Source organism: Agelaius phoeniceus, chromosome 5 (assembly GCF_051311805.1).
Source record: "Agelaius phoeniceus isolate bAgePho1 chromosome 5, bAgePho1.hap1, whole genome shotgun sequence".
Classification (NCBI taxonomy): Eukaryota; Metazoa; Chordata; class Aves; order Passeriformes; family Icteridae; genus Agelaius; species Agelaius phoeniceus.
The window spans coordinates 23,766,125-23,791,662 of NC_135269.1; the positions used below are offsets into that span (position 1 = coordinate 23,766,125).

At 48.0% G+C, this 25,538-nt stretch overlaps 2 protein-coding genes across 2 annotated transcripts; both read left to right on the forward strand.

Annotated features, from left to right (window-relative positions):
• Positions 1-5,180: 5,180 nt before the first annotated feature.
• Positions 5,181-5,691, forward strand: MIURF (mitochondrial elongation factor 1 upstream open reading frame). Its single transcript, XM_054630818.2, has one exon. It carries the CDS (start codon positions 5,477-5,479, stop codon positions 5,687-5,689), a length of 213 nt encoding a protein of 70 aa, XP_054486793.2. The 5' UTR covers positions 5,181-5,476; the 3' UTR covers positions 5,690-5,691.
• A 43-nt stretch (positions 5,692-5,734) lies between these two features.
• Positions 5,735-15,302, forward strand: MIEF1 (mitochondrial elongation factor 1). The gene is made up of 5 exons (XM_054630817.2): positions 5,735-5,870; positions 7,196-7,344; positions 7,507-7,687; positions 9,712-9,974; positions 11,031-15,302. Exons 2-5 carry the CDS (start codon positions 7,201-7,203, stop codon positions 11,835-11,837), a joined length of 1,395 nt encoding a protein of 464 aa, XP_054486792.1. The 5' UTR covers positions 5,735-5,870; positions 7,196-7,200; the 3' UTR covers positions 11,838-15,302.
• Positions 15,303-25,538: the final 10,236 nt, after the last annotated feature.

Consider the following 25,538-nt stretch of genomic DNA (forward strand, 5'->3'; position numbering starts at 1 on the left):
CGGCTCAGCTGGGGAAGCGGTGAGGTCTCAGCTGGCTGGCAGGCAGCCCGTGGAGCAGCCAGGGAGAGTCACCCCAGCCCCAGAGAGCGTCACCAGCAAATGGCTTCATGCTCACAGCTGCAGGCACTGGCTGCCCTGCTTTCCAGAGCACTGCCACGGACAGGATTTGGCCATGGCAGAGGGGAGGCACGTTCTGCTTCCTGGCAGTGCTGTGTGTTCCTGAGGCTCCTGGGCACGCTGAAGGCAAACCTTCACTGGGCCGTGAGCTTTGCAGGGCTTCGCTCTGTCACTGCAAAACTGTCCCATCTAGAGGAGGGGCTCCGGATCACTGGAGTGAGAAGCTGACATAAGGAATATAACCCATGGATGCTTGGTTGAGGAGCCTGGCTTGGGGCCAGGCTGCTGCAAGCTCTGCCTTTGAAGCTTCGACAGGGACAAGCATATCAGCAAAAAGGTAAAGGATCAGCCCTCTTCAGCTAATGTTTAGGACATTACTGTAAGCATCTCTGAGATCCCCAGACATGAACCTTTACTTGGAGCTAAAGAGCATCTGGCAATCCCAACATTTTCAGCATTTCTGTGTGTGCTTATTTTTTTAAGCAAAGTGAGAAGTGAAAATAGTCCTTACTGTCTTTTAAAGTATATTACAGCTATGTAAGAATACAAATCTTTCAAGGCCATATCTCTCCTCACCCTGCCAAATGAAACACAATATAAAACTCCATTGTTTTACTCTTGTGTTTCCTATGCTTATGGCTTGAACAATGGATCCTCTTGGCTGAAGTCCATCCCAGCAACGATTTAATTTGGGAACACACTTCACCTTTCTAAAAATAAGGAAAACTGAGAAGAAGAGCAAATAAGCTGTACTGAATAAAGATCTAAAATGACTTCTCCAGGATCTGAAATGAGAGAAAATATGTTATCCAAGGAATGCATAAAATAAAATAACATAAGCCTGCCTCTATGCAGCAAACTCTTTCCTGGCATTTTAGCCCTGTTCTACAGTCTGGACTTTTTCCAAAGAGAGAGCAACAAATCATCAGTTATATATATTTTTTTCCCCCCTCAGACACTTACTAAGAACCAGGCATACACACAAAAATAAAAGAATGTAGAAAACATCTACCCACTTCTTTTTGCTTCGCAGTGTTTTTAAAGCTTTTATCTTAAACTGTTACCCAGAAGTGAATGTCAGACCACAGCAAAACCAAAACCAGATAAATGGAACAAAAATAAATCTAAGGGCCTGTGACTTACTTAGGCAAGGTGTGCAATTGGTGCCTTTGCTTAGAAAAAGAAGAGAAGCAGAAAGATAGAGCAGCCATGCCCTTCTCAGGTGGTCTGTATGTACATGGGACCAAACCATACCTGATGCTGGAGTCCAGGATACCCTTACACAAACCAAAATCCCATGTTCACGCTGAGAGTGCCTCATCCCAGCACACAGCAGGTGAAGGAGCACAAGAAAGCCTGAGGTCAGCATGTGCAGCTCAGCTCAGGCAAGCCCCAGCTGCAAGCCCTCTGCTCTCTGCTGACACTTCCCCTGCAGAAAACAGGGGCTGCCGTAGGGATGCAAGACTGCAAGGACAACAGCACTCACAAAAGCAGGGTCTCTGAATGGCTCTTTAAACCTCCTGCAGCATGCAGCTGGTGCAAAGTGAAAAATGAGGAGGGGGGAGGCCGGGGGATGGAATCTTACCCATCAGGGAATAATGAGAAAAGTCCCCAACAAACCCAGCCATGGAGAAATTTGTTTGAAGAAACACAAGTCGTGCTGGGAGTGAAGGTGGGCACAGACCAATTGTAAAAGTACTACAAAAGCAATTTCAGTGTGTTAGGTAATAAAACTGAGCCTCCTCAGTGGCTGTCAGTGCAGTCCCTCGTGGGGACAGCAGCTCTGTTTCACACAGGAGACCACTCACTGCTGATGGTGTTTGCAGCCCCCTGCACTGCAGGGATGGAAGGCTGGGGGTCTGAAAAGCCCCACTACAGCTGCAGCAAGGCTGGGACCTTCCCCTTCTTCCCCCTGTCAAAAACACAGCCTGAGCATGGCTTCCCAGATCAGATATTTACTGTCTCTACTACAATGTGGGTTTCAGCTCTAAATCAGAGACGCTCCTTGAAAGGTGGCTTTGTACCAGTGGTCTCTCCTCCCTCACCATCTGTCTTCCCACATGCACTCAGCATCAAAGCTGCTGGGGCTTCAGGGAATGAAGCCACAAGTGCCACCCTTGGGCCTCCGCCCCTCTTGGCTTGTCACAGCTGGAGAGCAGGATCTCAAATGCCATTAATCCTTGCAACTGCTCAAGGAAAGTAAAGAAACAGAGCTGCAATTAAAGAGAGAGCTGTTGAACGGGGCTGAGACTGCCAAAAGGCCTCCTACAAGGTCCATTTACTAGAAGATACTAAAGATGTTAAGCTCAAGCTCAGATACCATTGGTGGGTCACTATCCATCTTCCCCCTCATATTTTAGAACTTCTCTCTGGCTCCTCTAAGAGACCAGCCTTCTGCTTCCAAGCAGAGTTTGCTTCCCATCCCTGCACAGCCCCTCCAAGCCCCATTTGCAGCTCTGAGGCTCACATTCACCTCCCTGCTGCCCATGGAGGGTTTACTGGCTGGTGACAGGAAGCACAGGGATGTCTCCCTGGTTGGGAATGGTGCTGCCCTTGCAGAATAGGTGGTGGGAAGCCCTGGACATGGCACCTGGCTCCCAGGAACAGAGGCTGCAAGCTGGGCTCAGGGGCAGCCATTTGCTGTTTTTAGTGGCCATCAAAGCCTGTGGCAGTGGCTGCCTGAGTGGCAGGACTGGCTGCAAGCATGAGAAGACCAGCAGAGGAGTGGCAGCTCCAGAGACCCCCAAGGAGGCGAGGGACAGGAGGGGATGCCTTAGTCTCATTCCTCTTTGCAAGGGAGAAGGGGTAGGTTGAGGGCGTGGGCAGCCCCAGTGGGGCAGCGGGCACAGCGAGTGATGTCCCACAGGGGCTGGGGCACTTGGACACACTGCACAGGGTGGGTGGGGGAGCTCTCAACGCGCACATGCAGCTGCTGGCAAGGGGCCCGGGAGCTGGCAGCCAGCCTGGGGGAAAGAACAGAGAGAAACACCAAAACAGGCACAACCCAAGGGGCTGGGCTGGGGACGGGCACTTGTGGAGGTGGCACTCCTTGGCTGCCATGGCAGGAGGGCAGGAGGGAAATCCATCACTGCTCTGCCTGACCTGGCAGATCCCATAGATAGTACACCAGGGGTTCGCCACATGTGGCTGCTCAAGTTTTGATCCAGACTTGAGAATTTTGGGGACTGGGCTGATCAGCACACCTGCCCAGGGGTGACAGAGCCTGCTTGTGAGAAGGGAAGTATTTCTGAGGATTAACAACCCAAGGAGGAGGCAGGAAGCTGGGAGGAGGGGTCAAAGATCAATTTTCATTCTGGCAGCAGGTTAAGAGAAGGGAATGTGAATGCTGCCTCCGAGGTCTTGGATAGCCCAGTATATGAACTGGTGATCTGGAAATAAAGATGAGCAATATACCGAACATTTTTTAAAGTTGATTCAAAGCTATTGACTCTTGAGGAGATCAAAAAGGACTCAGTAAAATGCAAATGTGGCAAATGGGGAACACCACATATTTGCCAAGGATCAACTGGGTATGTGCAAGGTCAGAAAAGGGAAAACAAATTGCACATAAGAATTACAAAGCTCCAGATGTTCTCTAGCAATCCAAGAAATAATATGGATGTCACACAAACCCTGGCTCTGAAAGTAGCTGCAAGTTAAAAAAAAAAAGCACATGCAAAATATTAGCATGCAGAAGGAAGAAGGAGGGAATAATATGGAAAATATGATAATGCTATTATGTAAATGACTAGCACGGCCTCTCTGGGAATACTGTCTGCAGTTCAAGTAAGCCCTTCTCAGAAAGGGCTGATTAGGGGCATGGCAAATTCGCTCACAGAGAGATCAAAACGATTGGGGTTGTTTATCTCAGAAAGGAAATGAACAAGAGGAGATTGGCACGGAGTGAGCCAGTCCAGAGCTTCTGTTTTTCTTCCTGTTTAGTTCTATCACTGTCATATCTGGTGTCGCTGAGAATTGTGTGAAGTGATGTGGCTCTCCTCTGTTACACACCATTTGCTCCTTCTCTCACCCTCCCTTCCAGGGGAGGCACAGCACATTATGTTTTATATTTAGGTAGGACCTGGGGAGGAGGAGATGGCTAAGGAGAAATATATATGCCCCAGAGATGCCTCACAGTAGAGAAGGTGAGAATGGAAAAGTGGGATTTACACCTGGACAGTAGAGCAAAAAGTTCTGGCTTTGAGAGTCTCTTTCTATCAGCTCAGGCAGACCCCAGAGGGGCTGCCAGCTACTGCCCTTCTCCTAGAGCCTTGAGGCTTCCAGACCAAGCCCTGGTCTCGGGGGGTTCCTTGGAGATAAAGAAAAGGAGCTTGAATTTGATAAGTTAGTTTGTAAAAAGCATCCCAGAAGTCAGAAGTACCTTGAGAGGCAGCATTGACGGACTGCTCTCTTCCAGGGGAGGGTCAGGTTGGACATTAGGGGGAATTCCTTTGCAGAAAGGGCCATTAGACATTAGGATGGGCTGCCAGGGAGCTGGTGGAGTCACCGTCCCGGAGGTGTTTAAGGAAAGACTGGACGTGGCACTGGGTGCCATGATGTGGTTGACAAGGTGTTGTTCAGCCAGAGCCTGGACTCCCTGCCCTCAGAGCTCTTCTCCAACTTCACAGAATCCGCGATTCGTGACCGTGGCGCACACCAGACACGCTGCCTCTCGGGCCAGCGCGCTATGTTGCGGCACACGGAGCCCCCCACACGGCGCACGGAGCCCCCCACACGGCGCACGGAGCCCCCCGCACGGCACACGGAGCCCCCCACACGGCACACGGAGGCCCCCACGGCACACGGAGCCCCACATGGCACACGGAGCCCCGGGCAGCGGGAGCCCCACACGGCACACGGAATCCCGGGCAGCGGAAGCCCGGGCTGCCGGGGCCCTTCCCGGCCGGAGCATCCCGGGCTGCTGGGGTGGGTCGGGCGCGGGCCGCTCCCCTCCCTCCCGGCCGCCAGGGGGCGGTAGCGCCGCGCCGCCGCCACCTCAGGCCCGCGCGGCTCGCTGCCCGCGGTGCCGGCGCTGCCATTGGCGGGCGCGGGGGCGCGGCCCGGAAGCGGAAGCGCGGCGCTGCCGGGTGACCCCGGGAGCGGCCCGGAGCGGCCCCGCGCGCAGCCCGGTGAGAGCGGGGCGGCCACGCTCCTCCCGCGGGGCTGCAGCGGCCCCCGCGCCCGCCCGCGCCCCGGACCGGCCGTTACCCCGCGCCGTTGGACAGGCGGCCCCGGCACCGAGCGGGGCCCGCCACCGAGCGGCGGCCGGCGGGTCCCTCGGGGAGGGAGAAGCTGACCCGGATCCCGCCCTCGGTCACTCCTCTGCCGGTCGCCCGCCCGCACCGCACAGCTGTCCCCCATGGCCGCGTGGTCCCGGGAGGCGGTGCTGACTCTGTACCGGGCTCTGCTGCGCCGCGGCCGCGGCCTGCGCTACACCGACCGGGATTTCTACCTGGCCTCCATCCGCCGCGAGTTCCGCCGGAACCAGGGGCTGCAGCGGCTGGAGGACAAGGAAAGGCAGCTGGAGAAGGGGCAGGCTTTCCTGCGGAGCAGGCTCGGGGGCCTGGTTTAGCCATTCCCTGTAGCTCCCACCGGTCCCACGTACCTCCCTCTTCTTTCCAAAATCCCCTCGCCCGCCAGAAGAGATGATTAACACTCACTACCCACCACTTTCTTGAAGAAGTCCTGAAGGTGCTTCCACAGGCACACCAGGAGGACTCTCCTGTTCTCTTCACAAATGCATTAGGTCACAGGTAGGTCATTTACAATGATATAACCATGTTCTTCATGCTGCTGTTACAGTGAGCTTTGCAAAAGTGTGTTCTGCTTGGGGATGACAAGTGAATGAATTCTTGGTGCATCCAGGCAGGAACATTGCCGCTGGCTTGGCTTTAGAAAAAACAAAGGGCAGTTTTCAACCACCCCAGGCAGGCAGGCAGGCTCAGAGCCTTGGAGCCTTCAACACTGACTCAGAAAACAGCCCTAAAGTCACAGTGCAGGAGTTTCTTGGTGTTTTCATGTAGGTTCACTGGGGATCCCCCTATGGCTACAGTGATGGTAAAGTGTGTTTTACAGGATCACAGAATCATTGAAGTTGGAATAGGCCTCTGAGATCATTGACTACTATCTTTGACTGATATCCACCTTGTAACTAAAAGGCACTGCCTGTCACGTCCAAGTTAAACACCCTCAGGATGGTGACTCCATCACCTTGCTGGGCAGCCCAATCCAATGTCTAATTACCCATTCTGCGAGGAAATTCCTCCTGATGTCCAGCTTGAGCCATCACTGGCACAGCTTGAGGCCATGTTGGCCTGAGAGACTCTTTAAATTTAAATCTCAAGGTCACATTTAATGGCAATTTGAGGACAAAAAACTACACATGTAAGAAAATATTCATGTCAGTGTTTGACATTATTTGTCTGAGAGTCAAACCCACCAGCCTCCAGGGCAGGAATAAACATCAAATGAAGGCAAGGGAGCTGTTCCTTTTATGATGTGTTGCGGTCTCTGCTGCTGATTCTTGGGCATCTTTGAAGAATCTGGGATTGGACACTGTTCAGAAATTAATCTGTGAATGGAAGCTCTGAGACTGCCTGTCACTTCTTGGGGAAGATTCCACTCTGTGCCAGACAGTTGACCAACCCTGTATTTCCTTGTCTGTAAGCAAAATCACACTTGTTACATTAGAAATTACAAAATAAATTGGATGTGCTTTGGTTGGGGAGCACAAATTATAAGAAAAATACCAGAATAGTTAGAAGGTTTTGCTTAATACGCAGGATTTTATTGCAAAATACTGTGGAAGTAAATTTTGCTTTCTTTCATTAAACCTATTTAATTATTAGAAACCTCACCTCAAATTTGGATGTGTTCCCAGGGGCACTGGACGTTGCTTCATCAGTACTGTCCTGGCACTGCTGGGAACAAGCAGCAATTTGAGGGAACATCATTAGAGAGGGTGCAGGGCTGGGTGGTCCCTTCCTGTGGTAAAACCTGGGGCAGCAGCGGGTGTGAGGTGTGGGAGGAGGGGGTGAACTGTCATTTTGTCCCACTGTGTGACTCCTGTCCCTCGCAGGTGAGATGGCAGGCGCTGGGCAGCGCAGAGGGAAGAAGGATGACAACGGCATCGGCACCGCCATTGACTTTGTGCTGGCCAACGCGCGGCTGGTGCTGGGCGTGGGCGGCGCCGCCATGCTGGGCATCGCCACGCTGGCCGTCAAGAGGGTGAGCGAGGGGATGAGAGAGGGAGGGAGGGAGGGAGGGAGGGAGGGAGGGAGGGAGTGCCACGGCCAGCACCGGGCACGGCTCTGCCAGCAGGGTGCTGGCAGTGGCCTGGGTACAATGCCAGCGTTGGCCCCTTGGTGACTCAAACTCTTCCCGGTTTAGATGTACGACCGGGCAATCAGTGCTCCCAGCAGCCCCACTCGCTTGAGCCAGTCGGGAAAGAGAAGCTGGGAAGAGCCAAACTGGCTGGGCTCCTCCTCACGCCTGCTGACCCAGGACATGAAGAGCAGCCTCAGCCGCTCCCTGCAGACCCTTCCCACTGATCCTTCAGCTGCAGACACTGGTAAGAGGCATGGTCATCGTCCTGCATCACAGAGTCATCCAGGCCTATAAACCCTGCATTTCTTTAATGGAATGCAGAAGAAGGAAATACCGTGTCTGGCCCAGGATTTTTATGTTTTTCTTTTAAGCAGGTGTACTGGTACCTTCAAGAATCAGAACTGACATTGGGAACAAGTCAGTAGTGATCATCTATTTGCACTCTTTGTTCCTCTCATGACTTCATGATGTTAAGCTTTATTCTCCCCAATTTTTGCTCTTTCAATCTGAATATCTAATCTTTCCTGATAGAAAGCTATTCCATTCGTTTCAAGCACTCTGCTGCCTTTCTTTGGGTCATTCCAGTTTGCTTGCATCTTTTTAGGGGGAGAGTATTTGAGCTGTGAATGTACTATCAGTTTACAACAGTATTTCCTGTATTATTGCTACCATTTTCCAAATAATTTCTGGATCGATGTTTCCATGTTTAGTGCTGCTTATCACTGTGTTTCTCTTCAATAGTCTATAGGAAGTCTCCTGTAGTTTTCTTTCTGGATGGGATAATCAGTAATTTAGAATCCAGCCATGTTTTGTTATGTGTGGGTGGTTCTTTGTTCTCAGTGGTTTTACTTTCTATCTCCAATCACTCATATCAGGAGATTTATACTTGGAGATTTAAACTAAAATTTAGAATCAAGCTATTAATTTGATTTCCAAATTATTTTAAAGGAAGATATCTTTGGGATGGCAATAGATTTTCTGTTGAGGAAACATTAAAAACTAGACAGCTGTGTTAAATGGGGTCTAGATCATTTGATTGGAGTCCCTAAGCATATGGGCTGAGTAATAAAAACATTGATGATGGTGTCTTAAATTCTTCAATTAGAAGTAAATTAAAATTCAGTATGCAAAAATTTTTTTTTTCATAAATAGGCAATGAAATCCACTTCCCTATGGTTTAGTGCATTATTTCCTTTACACAAAAATTCAAATCTATCCAAAAGAACCCAGTGGGACAAGAGACAGCAGCTGCTGAGGCTAGGATAGATGGCTTTGTGTACAGCTTGGTCAGCCATTCCTCATGTGCTGTGTGGCCAAATCATCAAATAAATCATCAAACAAAACTTGGCAACACCCAATTGCTTTAATGGGGCCACTGACTTGGGGATTTCTCCTGCGCCACTTAGGGATCACAGCCCTTCCAAAGTTCTCTTAGATCTGTAATTCCCCTTTAATTCTCATTGTTAATTTCTGAAACTCTTCATCTATGTTAAGAGAAATCTGAAATGGATGGGAAGCATTGATTTATTTCTTTGGGAAACCAGTCAGAAAAGAAGGGACTCAGAGAATCTGTGCAGGTCAGATATTGTTTAGTAATGCAGATAAAATGTAAACCTTGTGTTGTTGCATTGTGCCTCTGAGTGGGCTCTCTGATCTTTTTGCAGTGAAGGTTTCAGGGGGGTATCACTGAAGCTATGGTGGCCTGAGCTGGGATGGCCTCAGGATCTGTCAGCTCATCATCCTAATAACTGTGCTGATCAGACTCCCAACAACTGTTTCATTTCCAGGTGGCACAGTCTTCTCTGATCTCATATGCTAGCCAGGACTGGGTTTCACTGGTAATTTGTAATAATCTGTTTCAATGGTAAAAACTCAAAGAGATCATGCTGGTTGTTCAAAAGTGTTTTATTCACTGATCTGGGATCACACTGAAATCTTTTGAACTGGTAACAGCACTGAATTTTTCATTAAATTGAGCTGACATATTGCCCACCGTAGCCATTAAAATTACATCCTTGTACACAATATTAGTCTGGCTAAATTTCAAATCTAGTAACTTGTTTTCATCCATTTTTATGCTCTTACTAGTATGTTTTGAAGTTCCTCAGCGTGCCCCTTTGGAGCGGTAGCTGTGTAAAGCCTGCAAAATGTCTGCCAAGAGCTTTTTGAGACCTGGGAGGCCGCAGTTCCGCGCTGCAGATTCTGTTCTGTGCAACGCTTCGCAGCGAAATCAGCTGCAACCTCAACAGTTCTTCTTCTGTCTTGCAGACTTCTTTCGACCCACAAAGCCCAAGCCATCTGCCAAGAGGAGTCAGGTGGAGCTGAAGAAGTCCCGCCTTCGGCTGTCCCTGCAGGAGAAGCTGCTGGCGTACTACCGGCGGCGGGTGGCGATCCCAGCGGACGAGCAGGCTCGGGCCAAGCAGGCGGCCGTGGATATCTGCGCGGAGCTGCGCAGCTTCCTGCGCGCCAAGCTGCCCGACATGCCCCTGCGGGACATGTACCTCAGCGGCAGCCTCTACGATGACCTGCAGGTAACTCCTGGGCTCCTCGGTCAGGAGGCTGACCACGCAGGGGCGTTTCAGGCTTCCCTGGTGGCGCTGCTGGCTCAGCACAGCATTCCTCAGTAATAAGGCCCCTGGTGCTGCCTTTCCCACTGTGGAGCCAGGCGTTGATTTCCACAGTGCTGTTTGAACAAGCATGACCAGGCTGCTCTGTCATTGTCTGCAAAGCCTTTGCTTTCTTGTTTTGTCCTTCTTTGTTTCTCCTCTGTCTCTTCTTTTAGTTGTGTTTTTCTTGCTGTTTCTCTGGTACATGTCTGTTTTCTCTCCATCCCTCTGTAACCATCCAAATACATTCCCTTAGAACTCCCATGTATTCACGTAGGTCTTTCCTACCCTTTTTTTTTTTTTTTTTTAATGCATGACAGACCTGGATTGGACAGCAGTCCCTGCTACAATATCTCCCTGATGGCAAGATGCCCATGGCTATAGTGAGTGATTCAGAGGCACACTTCTTTTTTTGAGTCAGAGCTCTGGAATGGAGCATGGAATGTCCAGTGAAACTTAGACCTGGGGTCTTAATCACATTGATGAAAAGGGATCTTTAACAACCTTTTTCCAAACAATGTGGCAGACCAGGTGAGGGCAGTGTACCTAGCTGTAGCATTGGATTATTAAACCATGGCAACGGAAGCTTGTCAAGAAACTTGAAACTCTGTCTCCTGTTTAAATTGTCATGTGGTGTTGCCATGCCCTAGGCCAGCTGCACCTCACAACCAAGGAGCAGATTTAAAGCAGTATGTGGCAGAATGATTCATCTATATGCAGTCCATGTCAGGTCTCTAAATAGTACATACCACGTAAGCACTAGCTTCAGCTATACCTTGGAATTATCCCACTGATGGCTGGAAATAGTCCTTCAGAATGCCTTTTAACAAAGGGAGGCTGGGAATCCCACGCAGAGAGGAAAGCGAGACAGCTGAATCCTTATTCCAGGTTCCTTTGGACAAAAGGCTATCTAAAGGTGGTGAATAAAATGAATGTGGAGTGAGGAAGCTTATTCTTACTGACTTTTCTCTCTTGTGAAAGGTAGTGACAGCTGACCACATCCAGCTCATTGTACCTCTCATGCTGGAGCAGAACCTGTGGTCGTGTATCCCCGGGGAGGACACTATCATGAACATTCCTGGCTTCTACTTGGTGCGTCGAGAAAACCCAGAGTACTTTCCTCGCGGGAGCAGCTACTGGGACCGCTGTGTGGTGGGAGGTTACCTTTCCCCCAAAACTGTAGCAGACACCTTTGAAAAAGTTGTAGCTGGGTCCATCAACTGGCCAGCAATCGGGAGTCTCTTGGACTATGTGATCCGTCCAGCGGCTCCCCCAGCAGATTTGACTCTGGAAGTCCAGTATGATGCAGATCGGCATCTTTTTATTGACTTTCTGCCATCCCTGACACTGGGGGACATCGTCCTCGTTGCCAAACCTCACCGACTGGCCCAGAATGACAACTTGTGGCGCCTGAGCCTGCGGCCAGCGGAAACGGCTCGCCTCCGCGCCCTGGACCAGGGGGATTCTGGCTGCCGCTGCTTGTGCCTCAAGATCTTCAAAGCAGTGTGCAAGTTAAACCCGGCTCTGGGACACCTCACTGCCAGCCAGCTCACCAATGTCATCCTGCACCTCTCCCAGGAGGAGTCTGACTGGTCCCAGGACATGCTGGCTGACCGCTTCTTGCAGGCCCTGAAGGGGCTGATCCGCCACTTGGAGGCTGGTGTCCTCCCGAGTGCCCTGAACCCCAAGGTGAACTTGTTCTCAGAGCTCACCCCTGAAGAAGTGGATGAGTTGGGCTACACCCTCTACAGCTCTCTGTCGGAGCCAGAGGTCTTGCTGCAGACGTAATGGGGCCTTACCTAGGGAAGTGTTGATAGGGTTTAGCCAATGCAGACTTTGATTACTGCGAATTATGTCTCCTCCACTTCTCCCTGTCTCCCTCTCTCTCTCTCTTCACCACTCCCCCCTTTTGGTTCATTAGTAATTCCTGCTTTGGAGTTGGTGCTCCCACTGAATTTCTTGGTGCTACTGGTCCATTTCCACCATCTCTGCCCCAACAGGTACCCATTGGCTAGGGAGGAGAGGCTTTAACTGCAGCTCTGAGATCTTCACATAAATTCTGATGAGTTTTTAGTGTCTACCAAAAAAAATAAACCAAACTATGCACTTCTTTCTTCTGTAGTACACTTACTGCAGCAAACCCTTTTTGGTCTGAAGAAGGTGGAACTGGGCTGGTAAATCCAGTGATGATTTTAGCAGACTTGCACTGAGGTTGTTTAATTTCCTCCAGCCTGATTTTGTCCTATGTTTCTTTTTCTCTGCTGTCCTACACTGTCTCACTTTCCTTTTTTTTATGTCCTTTTGGCCCAGTCATGCAGGGCAGACGGAGTGAGATATTTCGGATAGGGTTCTTTTTGTATTTCTGAGTGGATAATGATTACACTGGCAATATTTAGGGCTGTAGAGCTTGAAATTGAAGAATTCACGCAGCTCCTGCTCCCATGGAGCCTTCTCATCCTTTGGAAGCTGGGTTCAGGATTAAGGGCCAAATTTGTCCAGTCTGCTGCAACACAATGTCCTGTACAGACAATTCTTGTTGAGGCTGTCACAGGGGAGGAAGGAGCCTTTGTGGTCTGGTTGTGTGATGAGGCTGAAGGAGCAGAGCTTGCTGTTCCTGCCTAGCCAGATCTACTGGGAATGGCCTCGGAGTGGAGAACAAGGCAGCTCTTCAATTGTCTCTGGCCTAGAGGAAGAGAGGGTGATTAAAGGGGAGGGGTGAGAGACACACATGGGAATGGGGATTTTTTTTTTCATCTTCCCCCCAAGAGCTTATGGCTGTTTTGGTTTACTGGAGGTGGAAACAAGACTGCATGCCTCAAAGGGCTTTGGCATAAGCACACACAAGCCAGATTCTCACCAGCTCTAAAGGCTGTGAAGGTGATAGAACTGAACTGGTGACATCAGCAAGGTTCTGTCCCATACAGTGATATTAGGGTACATATGCAAAGCTGGCATTTAGGGATATATTAGCTTTGCCATCTGCTCTGTGTGCTTTAGTCTCCTCCCCAGAACTGAGGCTGTCCATCCCCTTCCTCATTACCATGTGCTGACTTTCCAGTGCTCCCATTTTACAAATACTCTTAGAAAGCTGGTGAGGGCACACCTTCTCATTCCATCTCTTTGGACCTGTTGGCAGTGCAGTTCTGCTCACTCCTGTCTGTGGCTGCTCTCAGGCTGTAGACTCTTTATACTCTGCATTTAGCCACCTGCTGTCTTCAGGAAGTAGGAGAGAAGGTGTCCCCCCAAATGTGGAGCTCTGTGTGTATCTCAAAAGACCAGCATAACTATTGTTTCAGAAACATGTTTGCCTTTTCCCTCCTTTAGGAGCTTTTTTCACCCTTGCTGTCCAGCCTCCTTAGCCAGTGGAGAGGAGTACTGTAGCAGCAGAGTTTGGAGGGAGCAGGAATCCTTTTTTCCTTTTCTCCTCCCTTCCTCTCAGGACTTCCCCTATTATTGAAAGAGAAGTTTCAAGGTGAATTTCAGGAGTGGAACCATGGAGGGAAGTCTTTCACCCTGGGTTTTTTTTAGAGGCAGTGGTGAGGTGAGGGAGGGAGCAATTTCTCGGACAATCCGTCCATTTTAGCCAGTGTGTCAGACAGCATTCTGTATACAGTGATAACGCAATGTTGCATTTTAAATTATTTAATCTTTAGGGTACTGGTATTTTCTAGACTGCCAGATGTGTACTTTGGAGTTTGTGTGTGTATATAAAGTCTATAGCCTATCAAAGGTTAACAGGAATCCCATTTGTATGACTTTGTGTTTTGCAGCAGTCAGTGTTGTTCAACTGTTGATTGCTCTTCACTCTGGTTCCCAGATTTTTTCCCCCCTCTTCCTTCCCTTGCCCCCCACTGCCTTTCTTATGCCAGCCTTTCTACCCTAAAAGCAGGCAGATGAGACTTGGAGCCTATAGGCTATTGGGAGGAATTTCCCTTGTTTTTAATTACTTGAAGGTCAACAAAAATATTAAAATATCTGGGTTGTCAGGAGTTCCCCCAAAGCTCATTTCTTCAGTGTGATGTCACCCCTCACTTGGTGCTGACTCCAGTACTGTGGTCTTCACATTTTAACAGCAGTGTGGCTGGAAATCTTTAAAACTCTAGATACAAAAAAGAAAAGGTGAGATATGACCTGAGAACAGTTGTCACATACATATCTGTGTATATAATTTTTACATGAATGCTTTTACTTCTTCCTGGCAACCTAATGAATTAATATTTTATGGCCATTTTTTGCTGCTATTGAGCTCAATTTGTGTATCAAATGGAGACTGAAGCTGCCTTTTTGCCTTTTTTGTAGACTCTGCTCCACTTCACTTGCATCAACCATCTCCATCATTTCTTCCCTTCACTTTTGCCCTCCTCTGAGCTAGCCATGAGCCTGTTCTCAGGGGGCAAATGATCACTTCCCACAGGCAGCCACCACAGCAGGCAATAGCTGCCCTGGCAGTGGCAGTCTTGACAAAGGCCAAAGATGTGATGGGTCACAGGGACACTGCAACTAGGAATATTTTAAGAGCAAGGTCAGGTATAAGAGGCAATAGAAACAGGGAAGGTGTAGGGAAAGTATGCAGGAAACAACCACTAATGCTGCACCCAGCCTTTGGGTCAAACAGAATGTTGCAGAGTCTTTCAAATTGGCACCTTTCAGTATTAAATGCAGTACATGTGTTGATGTACAGCCTGGAGGGCTGGCTTACCTGCAGGTGGGCTACTTCCTGGTCAAATCTGTAGCACAGAGCAGGAGAACCTAAAGCTGAATGTGAAAAGGGCAGCTCCAGGCCACCTTCCTGGCAGAGCGGCTCAGACAGATTGATTGTAAGAGGCCCAGGGCATGCATTGGGCTGGTGGCTGCCTCAGCTTCAAGAATGTCTCCCTGTGTTCTGCTCTAGCTTAGCTCACACAAGCTTCCATGAGATTGTCGTCTTATTCCCTGTAACCACAGGGTGAGGACCAACTTGCTCAGCTGTGGGTTTCACTGCTGCTGAGCTCCACTGCTAATCTTTCAAGTCAGATGGATTTCTTTTCTCGTGTTTAAAAGCAATTATGGAAACAAGAGGCTGCTTTCTGCCCCCTGGCAAGCTGCCATCAGGGCCCTCATTCTTAGCATGTGGGCGCAGCAGTGAGAAGTGAAGAGATGATGCCTCATCTCATCCAGGCCTGGAGGCTGTGGATTTGCAAAGGGGAAAGTCCAAGTGCATGATCTGTGACAAGAGTGTGTGGAATTCTGAAATAAAATTACTTTCCACAGTAACCTGGTTGTCTCTGGCATGTTTATAAACAAAGGAACCTCTCTGCTTTCATCTCGGTGCATCACCTTCATGCTGATACAATTCTGCACCACACCAGTGCTTGGGGACTGACTTGCCCCATGCTGATTCACTTGCTTTCCCTTTGCAGCTCTGGGCACTCAGCACTTTGCAGCTTGTCTCGAGGGAGCAATCAGCTCTGCAGCAGCGTTCTGCCCCTGGCAGCTTCCACACCAGTCACAAGACGATGCGTAATTGTGGTGCTGAGCCTGTCCTCCTCTCCCCGATGTGCCCGGACAGGCACCTGCTTTTCATGTGGCTCCCCAGACTTCAGAGGCTTCCGTGCCTCTGGAATATTAAACTTTCCTGTGCGGGCTCCCCCACCCTTGTTCAGTCACACCCTGGTTTTTGTGTGCCAGGCCTCTCTTATCCAGGCATCAGCCTTGAGGCAGCGAGGAAGCTGCTTTGCCAGGGGCCCATGTCTGGTGTGGTAAAGTTCTTTACAGTAATTCCCAGTTTTATGTGCCTGCCTGGGAAGGTGGAGTGGAAATGTTGGATGTCAAATAAGGTGTGAAGTCATGCTGCTGTTGATGGGTCTCAGGCTTCTTAATTCTTGGAAGACAGGCTACAGTGGCAATGTTGTCCTTTAAGACTTGTCTTAATGAGGACTCTGTAATTAACTGTTTTAGAGGGTATTTTATGATACAAAGGGAGTCTACATCTCCAACTTTTTTTCTAATATTCTTTGCCTGCGTTGCTTTGCTTTTTTTTCCTTTAATCTGTTCTGTAGAAACAGATCAGATGAGATCAAGCACATTTCATGCCATACAGAGTCTTACAGGAGCAGCTAAAATAAGCTGCTCTGTGGAATCTGTGACAGGCATTATCCCCTCAAGTTAAAGCCCCTGGAATGCCTGGAGCCTGCAATACATGGTTAATAGAGACAGCGGTTTGCCCCTGTGCATTAAAGCTGTCCTGGCATGAAGAGGGAGGAAAGATCAAAAGATAAGTGTCTGTTTAATGTAAAGAAGAAATAATTGAGGGGAGTGATGATAATTATTGCAAGTATGGAAAAAGTTGCTACAAAGAAGAACACAAGTAGTTCTCCAGGCTGCAAAGACTTAGAATCTCTTTTGTTCTTAGCCTAAGGAACAAACACCCTAGGAGGAAAGTGAATTTTGGAATAAGCAAAATATTTTGCCCACTTTGTTATATAACCACAGTCCTGTCCTGGATATTAATGTAGCTGAGTTTACATTTTCCTTATTTACTTTCGCATCTCCTAATTTTAAAAATAAATACATAAATGCTGGCCTATTTTTTATATAATCTTAAACTGGGGAAGAAGGATGACTGAACCCCAAATTTGAGATTATCATGCGAAATTGTTGAACTGCATTGATAATGTTTCTTTTTTTGTTCCCAAATACTTAGTTGCATACATGGTTTTTTAAGGTTTATTTTAATATTCTACACTTTAGAAAAGCTGCAGACAGCTGCTGCTTTTTAAATTTAGTCTCATATTTAAAAAAAAGAAGCACCTCTTCCAACTTTTAGTTTCACAGAAAAAAAGAGGAGCCTCTTCCAAATGAGGACATTTTCTTCCAGATAAGATATGTTTGCTCACTACCTGCACTATTCAGTAGCTCCAGCATGGCTTACTGAATCTGGGATTGGATCTTGAAATGTGGGGCTTTGCCCACAGATGCAGCAAGGAAGAAATGGGAGATTCTACCTCCTACCAGTGAAACCCTGTATTGGCTTCCAGCCCCAGGAGAATCACTTGAGATATCTGGATTTTATCTTCTTTATCCTTGTCTGGCTGAGTTTATGATCTGAAGGATTCAAGAAATATCTTTCCCCTCCCTTTTATTCTTTTTTCTCTCTCTCTCTTTTTTTTTTTTTTTGGTAACATTCAAACCTTCTTAGAATAGGTTTAATGTCCCTTGCACAATCAAGGATAAAATTTTTACCAGCATACTTTGAGAAGGACAGCATTACTCACAAGTCAAGGACCCAGAAATGTGCTTGGTGAGCAGGCTATTACTCTTTTCTTTACAGTATGTGATCCTGTGGAATAATCTTGCAAACAATAAGGCAAAAGAGGGTGGTAAAACCAGTGGGTAAGGCAGGGAAGATATGAAGTCACTCTGTAGATAGGAAACATTCTTGTCATTTTACAAAAAGCAGCGAGAGTGGGAGTGGGACACAGAGTTTGGCTCAAGGAACTCAAACTTCTCATGATCTTAAGCTTTGCTAAGTACTCATGCAGAAGTCAGTTCTGAACCAAATCACATTAAACACACTAAAAGTTGGATTGATTTTTATTTTGCTGCCCTGGTTCAATTTCCCTGGCTGCTGTGGCTAAATAGCTCTTTGATCTGTCTATTAACACTCAGTGCTAAGCTTTTCAGGGGAAATATATAAAAATTCTAACCACGTTCTTCATGAAAAGCCTTCTCCATACAAATAAAGGACAAAGGTTGCTCACTTGTGTTACTTGTTTTGTTTAGGATTTTCTTTTGTTAGGCAACAATTCCCTGGCTTCAGTGCAATTCCACCTTTCCCCTTCCTCTCCCTGTGGTGGAATTGTCACTGTTCTACAGAAGCCCAGGGGTGATACTGTCCCATAAGACATCCCACTACAATGATCCCAGTCCTGTACAACCCTCTTGTCTCATTGTGCTCAGCATTGCAAAGGACAGGCCTCAGAGGCAGCAGACACGGGGGTACAGATGGCAAATGTTGGACTGTGTTGGCTCTTTACCTCCCACAATGGGCATTACTTCAAAACTCCTAGAGCCCTGGTGGGCTCCTTACCTCCCTTGAAAGGCAAGATGCAATTGTTCCTGGAAGCACTATGGCAGAATGACATTTTTGCTTTCAGATTCCTGAATTTATTTAGCACAGGGGACCTTGGAGACAGTAAGTACCAGCACTTACATGGATAATAAGATGTGAATCATATTTAGCTGCTGCTTGTTTGCAGCGCTGTCAGAGGTGTGCTGCAGCCAAGGCACTACAAGGCACAGCTGTCCCAGAGGCTGCAGAGCTGCAGCTCCCATGGTGCTTGTTAGAGAGCACATGGCAGGGGCCCAGCTGCCTGGCACTCACAGGGAGGCTGGGTTCTGCTCAGGCAAGGACGTGACCAAGGCACAAACCTTCTCTTTTCCAAATTGCTGCCTGTCGTCGTGAGAGAGACACTAGAAAACACCTAGACCTAGTCTGGTGCCTTTTCTTAACCAAGGAGCAGTGAGCTTGTCGTTATGTATGCCCAATTATCCCATCATAAAAAAAATAACAAACAATATTTGCAATAGCAGCAATTTTAATTGAATAGTTTAGAAAATGTATATTGAGAATATAATTTGATCAAAAATAAGGGATAATTTGGTTCCAGTAATAGCGCATAAGCAAAAGATAAACGCGGGGTACGAAGTGCAGGGTTCTGGACCCCTGTCATCTCACGTACGAGCCTGCCAAGTGAAGATTCCCCCCTTATATGCCATGTGTCAATGCCATCTCCTCCCATTTTCGAGTCATCACACTTCTACCTCCACCCTCATCACCACCTTTGCTGCGCATGCTCCACCACTCGTTTTGGTGGTCGCACAAGTCTTTGGGGGTCGTCACTGATGAAGGCCTCTCTTCTTCCTCGATGTCCTTTAATTCATCTTTGGGTTACACATGCACACCAAGCCAGTATAATGTAAGCCAAGACTAACATAGTACTACATTTAAGCATCAAAGCAATAAATCTCTTATAGCTGGCATTTTCCTGGGACCCAACCAGATTTTCCCTTCCTTCTGTTAATTTTTAGTAACTATTGTCTCTTGCTTTTTCCTCCTGTCCTTGAACATCTGCAGGGAGGGCGGGGTGGAGCCCCTCCTCTCCTTTTCTTTCTTGGCATTACAACTTTTAACTGTTTTATTATTTCCAAATATTAATTACTGTATCAATATTGATTACTGTTTCAATTTTATCAGCACGAATCATACCTATTTACCGCATTATGTTTTGGGCTAGGAATCTTTCTCCTCTTTTTTTTAAATTTTTAAAAATTTTGTAATTCTTTCTTTTTCTATGTAAAACAAGATAATGACTGAAGAATAATGCATCTTCAGTCCATCACTTAGCACTGCCAAGGAGGATGTTTGGTGTCACCAGCAGACTGGTGACTCCCAAGCTTTGTGCCCTGGGACAGATTTACCCTTTTGTAAGCCTGCCCTGCCTAGGGGAGACCTGTATTTCTGATAAGTGGTCAGCATCCAAGCACATCTTACTGACACTGCATGACTGAGGTGAATGGCTCAAATGTTACCTTTCTGAATAGCACCAGCATTGCCTCAACCCCAGAGATGTCTCCCCCTGAAGCCAGGACAGGGCCTCAACAGTCTCACGCTCTGAGTGCCAGAAGAGCAGGCCAGCTGTGCCTCCCCAGCAGAGCTGGGCTGCTGTGGCTGGCTCCTGACAGACCTGGGCTAGGTCTCAAACCAGTTCTCTCTGCAGTCAAGCACAGAAACCTCCTTCCATTAAGAGAACTGCAAACCTCCCTCACCAGGCACCACAGCAATGGCAGCAACAGGGCAGGTGGGTTGAGAGGACACAGCACCTACTCAATATGGTACTTTGGCTGCAAAGTCTTCTTTGGGGACTATTATCCAGCCTGCCCATGGCCAGGCCACCTGTAACACACCTGAGGAGGCCACCCGTCAGTCCATGTACAAGTGCAGGGAGCAGAACAGGCTCAAACTCTTCTGAAATGATCTTTCCAGCATAATTTGCCAAATCGCCTAACACGGAGACCTTAGGAAAGAAAATGGCATTCCTTCAGGAAAAGCTATAAACTCAATGGTATCACAGTTGTGTCAACATCCGCCAGGATTTTTTCTCTTCTCCTTTGTAAACAAATATATATTAAAACAGTACAAAGTCTGCTGGTAAAAACTGAGAAGCTGCTGCCTGTGGAGAGTGGAAAATTATTACTGAATAATGGCTGCGGTGTTCCTCCCCAGGGACCCGGGCAGCTCCAGCCTCAACAGTGACTTATCCTCAAATGAGTTTCAGAGCTTCATCTGAACATTCGTTGTGTCAGTGTTCTTGCTGAAGCTGCCTGCCAGCACCAGAATCAAAGAGACCTCATCTCACACACCCCCAAAAGATCCCTTGACTACTCTAAGGGGCAGTGAGACACTGAAGGAGAACTCCACTGAAGTTAACTCACGCCCTGGTGACTGGGCTGGGATGCTGCAGTCTTATAATCTGTACCTGCTTGTCAGGCCTCAGGTCTTGCTAACTTCGCATTGGTAGAAAATAAGGAATGTGCATTGTCACTGTCCTCCTCATCCTTTTGCACGGAAGGGCACAAGACACCTGGCAGGTGTGACTCCAGCAGATGCTGATAACTTGCAGGTACATACATTTTGATAGACATTGAGCACACAGTCTGCAGAGGGGTCACATCAGCTACAGGCCCATGAAGAAAAATAGTTGACATGAAATGTGTTTCTGTTCTTTTCTTGCTTGGATAACTGGAAAGCTTTTGTTTGTGTGCTAAACTGAGCCCACATGTGCTAATGCACATGAAGGATTATTCTTGACCCCCAAGTCCTTTCATCATAATAAAATAAGGCTGGACAATGAGACAACTAAAAATATCCCCTAATGGTCTGAACAAAAGTCAGAACCCCCTCCTCTCCCTCCTTCACACATATTTTTTGTTAAACATAATTTTCAGCCAGTTGTAGCTTTGCTTAGGAAACTCATGCTTGGGCAAGTTACAACTCACCTCCCTCTTACCAGATTTGCACAATGTTTTTACTTGTGGCAGCTGGCCACAGCCTGGCTGATTCTGAGTAACTATGCCTCTGGAGACACATTATTTTGTGAGCTATCAGCATGTGTTTGGCATGCCCAAGTTTGTTCAGTAAGAAAAATGTAGGTGGACAACCAGGGTTGTTTCCATAACTGTGTGAAATAATTGAACTATAAGTTGCAGATGTAAATTGCAGATTTAATCCTCTTTTTTATTAGTCTCATTTCTAATGTCAGGGATATTTACATAGCAGGATGGAAACAGAAGACAGTGAGGGAGTGGGTAAGCAGTGAATGATTTATTAGAGATTCCATTTGGTGTACTAGTCCAAAACAAACAAGGCAGAGCATATGGATAACTTATTTTGTATGTAATAAAAGATGGATGTTAATACCTCCCAGCCTGATCTTTAATCATATATATTTGCTTTTTGATCTAGTTTTAAAATGGAACATCTATAAAGCAATCCCTAAAGAGCTTACAATGAGAATCTGGCAGAAAATATCTTTCAGATACCTGTTTGTACCATTTGAGGAAAGAAGCAAGCAAGCACTGTGAATTAGTCTGTGCCATAGAGGTTGTAGATAATTCTCCCTCAAAATTGCTCAAAATGTCTCTCTGCTTTGCCTCATTCCTCCCTTGTGTTTTCCTCAGCACTCTGTCTCCAGGAAAAATTCCTGCTAGTCTCTGGAAATGCTTTGTTCATTGAAGTAGAGGGTAAGGCTTCCTGTCCCTCCTGATGGAAGGTTCAAAGGACTCAAGTTATCCCTCATTAGAATCCCCTTGGGGCTTGCCTGACATTAACCCTTCTGCAAAGCAGGCAGTGCCCCCTCCTCCCCAGGCAGCCCAGCAGAGCCCAGGGCCAGCAGAAAGCCCATCTGCTCCTTCTCCGGGGCGCTGAGGCTCAGCGGGGCCCAAAGCTGCCTGCCCAGGGCCACCATGGCCATCATGCACTCTCCCAGGGCAGTGTCAGCCCACCTTCCCCCTGGCTGCAGCTTTCTCCAGAGGAGAGCAGACATCTGTGTCACTGTTACTTTTGCTGGTTTCCCCCCCCCCCCGGCCCCAGCCATTCCCACTCCTCCCAGCACCCCTGCTCCCCTGCTAGAGAGGCCCAGCACTTCCCTGCCACTGACAGTCCCTGAGAGCGTCCCTTCAGCCTGTCTAGACTGTGTGAGGGATGTTACTATGGAAACATTTACGTCCTCTCTGTCTTTGGTGTGCTTACTAACAGCATTCAGCATGTTTGTCTCCCGTATTCTTGCTGGTGGAAGAAGAAAATCTTTTCTTTAAAATGTTTACTTTATCAAGAAAAAAAACAAGAACAACAAGCAAAAACCAGAGAGGTTATTAAAGCCCATATATTGACCTTCAATCCTAAGGAAGGAGGAGGGTGAATGAGGAGTATTAGTTTTCCACCTCCTGATGCTGTTTGGCTGGAGGTGGCTCTCTGCAGTGCTGAATTTATCAGGGCACTTCATTGCTTCCCAGCCAGGCCCTTGGCCTCTCCTGCAGCGAGCTCTGGAAGAGCAGCTCCTCTCTCCTGCAGCTGGCCCCTCGTTTCTGTATCAGGATGGATCTTGCTTATCCCAGGAGTTCCCTTTGCTGAGGTTCCCAGGGCAGGAAAATAAGATCCATGGTGATAAAGCTGTTAACATGACAGCAGGACTTAACTCACCATGCACACAAATTGCTGCTCCCTCAGAAGACACCTTTTTGTGCTGGAAATTAAATTTTCTTCAGAGTTGCTCAGTCTCTGAGCAACAAATATATTATGTAATATTGGAAAGAAATTATTTTTTAGATACTTTTGAGTTAGTAAAGAGTAGCTAGTAGTTCTGTGCTTAGAAATACTGGTAATTTCTTTTGTACAAAAATTCCCAAAAATTGTTATTTGTGCTTTAAAAAAAAGTGTCTTCTACCTTGGTTAAAAAATCTAGACACAGTGGAGATATGTCTGACATAATATCTGCAAAAGAAGAAAGATAATTTATGTTGGAATTGGGGTTGTAGGTCATTAAATGATTTAACAACAGTTATTCTGCAGTTCTGCAGCAAACAGGGGAAATTATGCTTTTCTCTAAATGGCTGGCTTCTTGTTACTTGATTTCACATTTTGGATTGGAGATTGTTACAGAAAATCTGTCTGGAACTCATAATACAGACGAATTTCCACCTCAGTTCACACACAAAAGGGAAAGCAGGCAGCTGGGAAACAGGCAGATCTGGGTTAAGTTCCTCATTGCCTACTTCATTTTTGCTTACGTGATTCTTGCGCACACATTCCCAGAGTCCTTCCAGAGAAATCTATAATTATCTTTTCAGGATGAAGGATTGCGTGTATAAATATTGGGTGCATTTCTGTTTGTTTAGCTGCTATTATGGTCATACAATCGGCCTTTTCACTTAAAGGAAGGGAAGGCAGGCAGGGCAGTGGATGTGAGAGCTCTCCCTTAGCCAGTGAGGACATGGAAGTGCTGTCCACCCATCCACACAGCCAATCACCCACTCGGCTTCTTTAAAAGCTGCTGCATCCTCTCAATTCTCCTTGGAGGCAAGATCTGCCTCCTTCATAGTGTTTATCAGAACAGTTATCTCAGACTGCTCTACTGCTACAGTGGTGTTTGTTGGCACTGGAGGACATTTTTCTCTGCCTCCTCTATTTTAATGAGTCATTTCAAATTCTGTGCTTGCAAAGAAAGAGAGAATTAATCAAAACCAACCAACCAAAATAAAACAGCAACAAACCAACATATAGGGAAAATTGCCCTTTTAATTCAGCAGCCAGTGCTCACATTACAGATGTCATACAGTGACATACTCTGCTTTGTAGTGACAGTGCTAAGACCAGACTGCTAAAAGTAAAAATTAGGTCATGCTCTGTCCTTGCAAATCATCAACCAGTTTTTTAAGACATTCCAGGCAGTTAGACCTGAGCAAACAAGGTGAAGGCTATGGCTTTACCCCAATACTACTGAAGCCTTAAATGGAAAATAGTGGAGCCTTTTGCAGAAGTAGCTGAGAGCAAGCTGAGCTGCAGGATGAGGATGTTTGAACAAAGTCCCACTGCAGCTCTTAGAGCTGATGGTGCTGGCAAAGTGGAAAATCAACCTTTTGAATCTGGGTAACTCTGACACAATGAGGAATGACACAGGTATTGAAACTCCCAGCTCACCGGAGCTGTCCAGTGCCTGTGTGACCCGACTGAAAGGATGATGAAGGAACTGAAGCCAGTGGAAACCTGTTGACCCCTGTGAGTTTCTTGCTGTGAGCTGTCTCAGTGGGGACCAGGCCAGATGGTAGAACTGTTTAAGCAGGAACTGGGTGGGGAAAGAGTCCTAACTTTCTTTCCTGGAAGCAGGCTGATTTGTATCAGATAAAATGCAAAACTGCACTTTGAAAGCTACCCAAGGTGACACTGCCCTTTGTAGATGCGAGGCTCTACAGGTGATCAATTAATGCTCACACCAGTCGAGTGATGTCTGCACAGAGAAGAGAGAAGCAACTACATCCGCATGAAATTGCACGGCAGGAGACGACATTTTTATTCCTCAACTGTGGAATAACCAACTTAATTTTCAGCCCTTGCATGGGTTGAAGGCACTAGTTTGACTGATACTGTCGGCTGCCGGGCAGCGCGGCTCTGCAGCCAAGCTCCTCAGAAGCCTCTCGGGTCGGTGCGGCGCCATGGCCGCTGTGAGGCTGCGGGCAGACGCCCTCCTGTACGCACAAAAACAAACAGCCCCGGAGAGCCCGTAATCTACGCACTCCATGTGTGGGGCAGGCAGGGAGGGAAGGCAGCGCGTTATCTAAGGGAGCAGGACGCCACGGCGGGCTGCCGCCGCCTCGGGGGCGCCATGCCAGCGCCTCAGCCGGGGCCGCAGCCGCCAGCTCCCGCCTGACCTCAGCGGGGCTTTGTGTGGCCAACAAAAGGAGCCGTTGGAAATCGAAGTGGGGAGCACACTCTGCTTCCAGAGGGGCATGTCAGGGGAAACGCAGGGCTGCCGTCAGCGGGCGCCATTTTCCTGCCCGGCCGCTCGTTCTCGACCCGCTCCCAGCATCATCTTTATTTCCCCCACCCCGTCCAGCCGCCATTTTCCCACCCGCAGTTCCTTCTGCCCCGCTTCCCCTCCGCATTGGTCTCCTCCGAGCCCTGGCCAATAACAGCCCACGGGGCACGTAAACTACTCTCCCGTAGCCAATGAGCGCCGCCCTTCCCACGTGGTGAGCTGCGTGACGTTTTCCGCGCGAGCTCCGGCTCTTTGTTGGCGGGTAAAATTCCCCCCCCCCCAACGCTCCCCGCGGGGGAGGGGGGGCGCGTCCTCAGTCGCTCTGGTCACGTGTCACAGCCGCGCCCAAAGTAGGGGTGTCCGACGCGCATGTATACATGATATAGTCCCTTCTTGACTGTTCCGTCGTGGAGCTGTG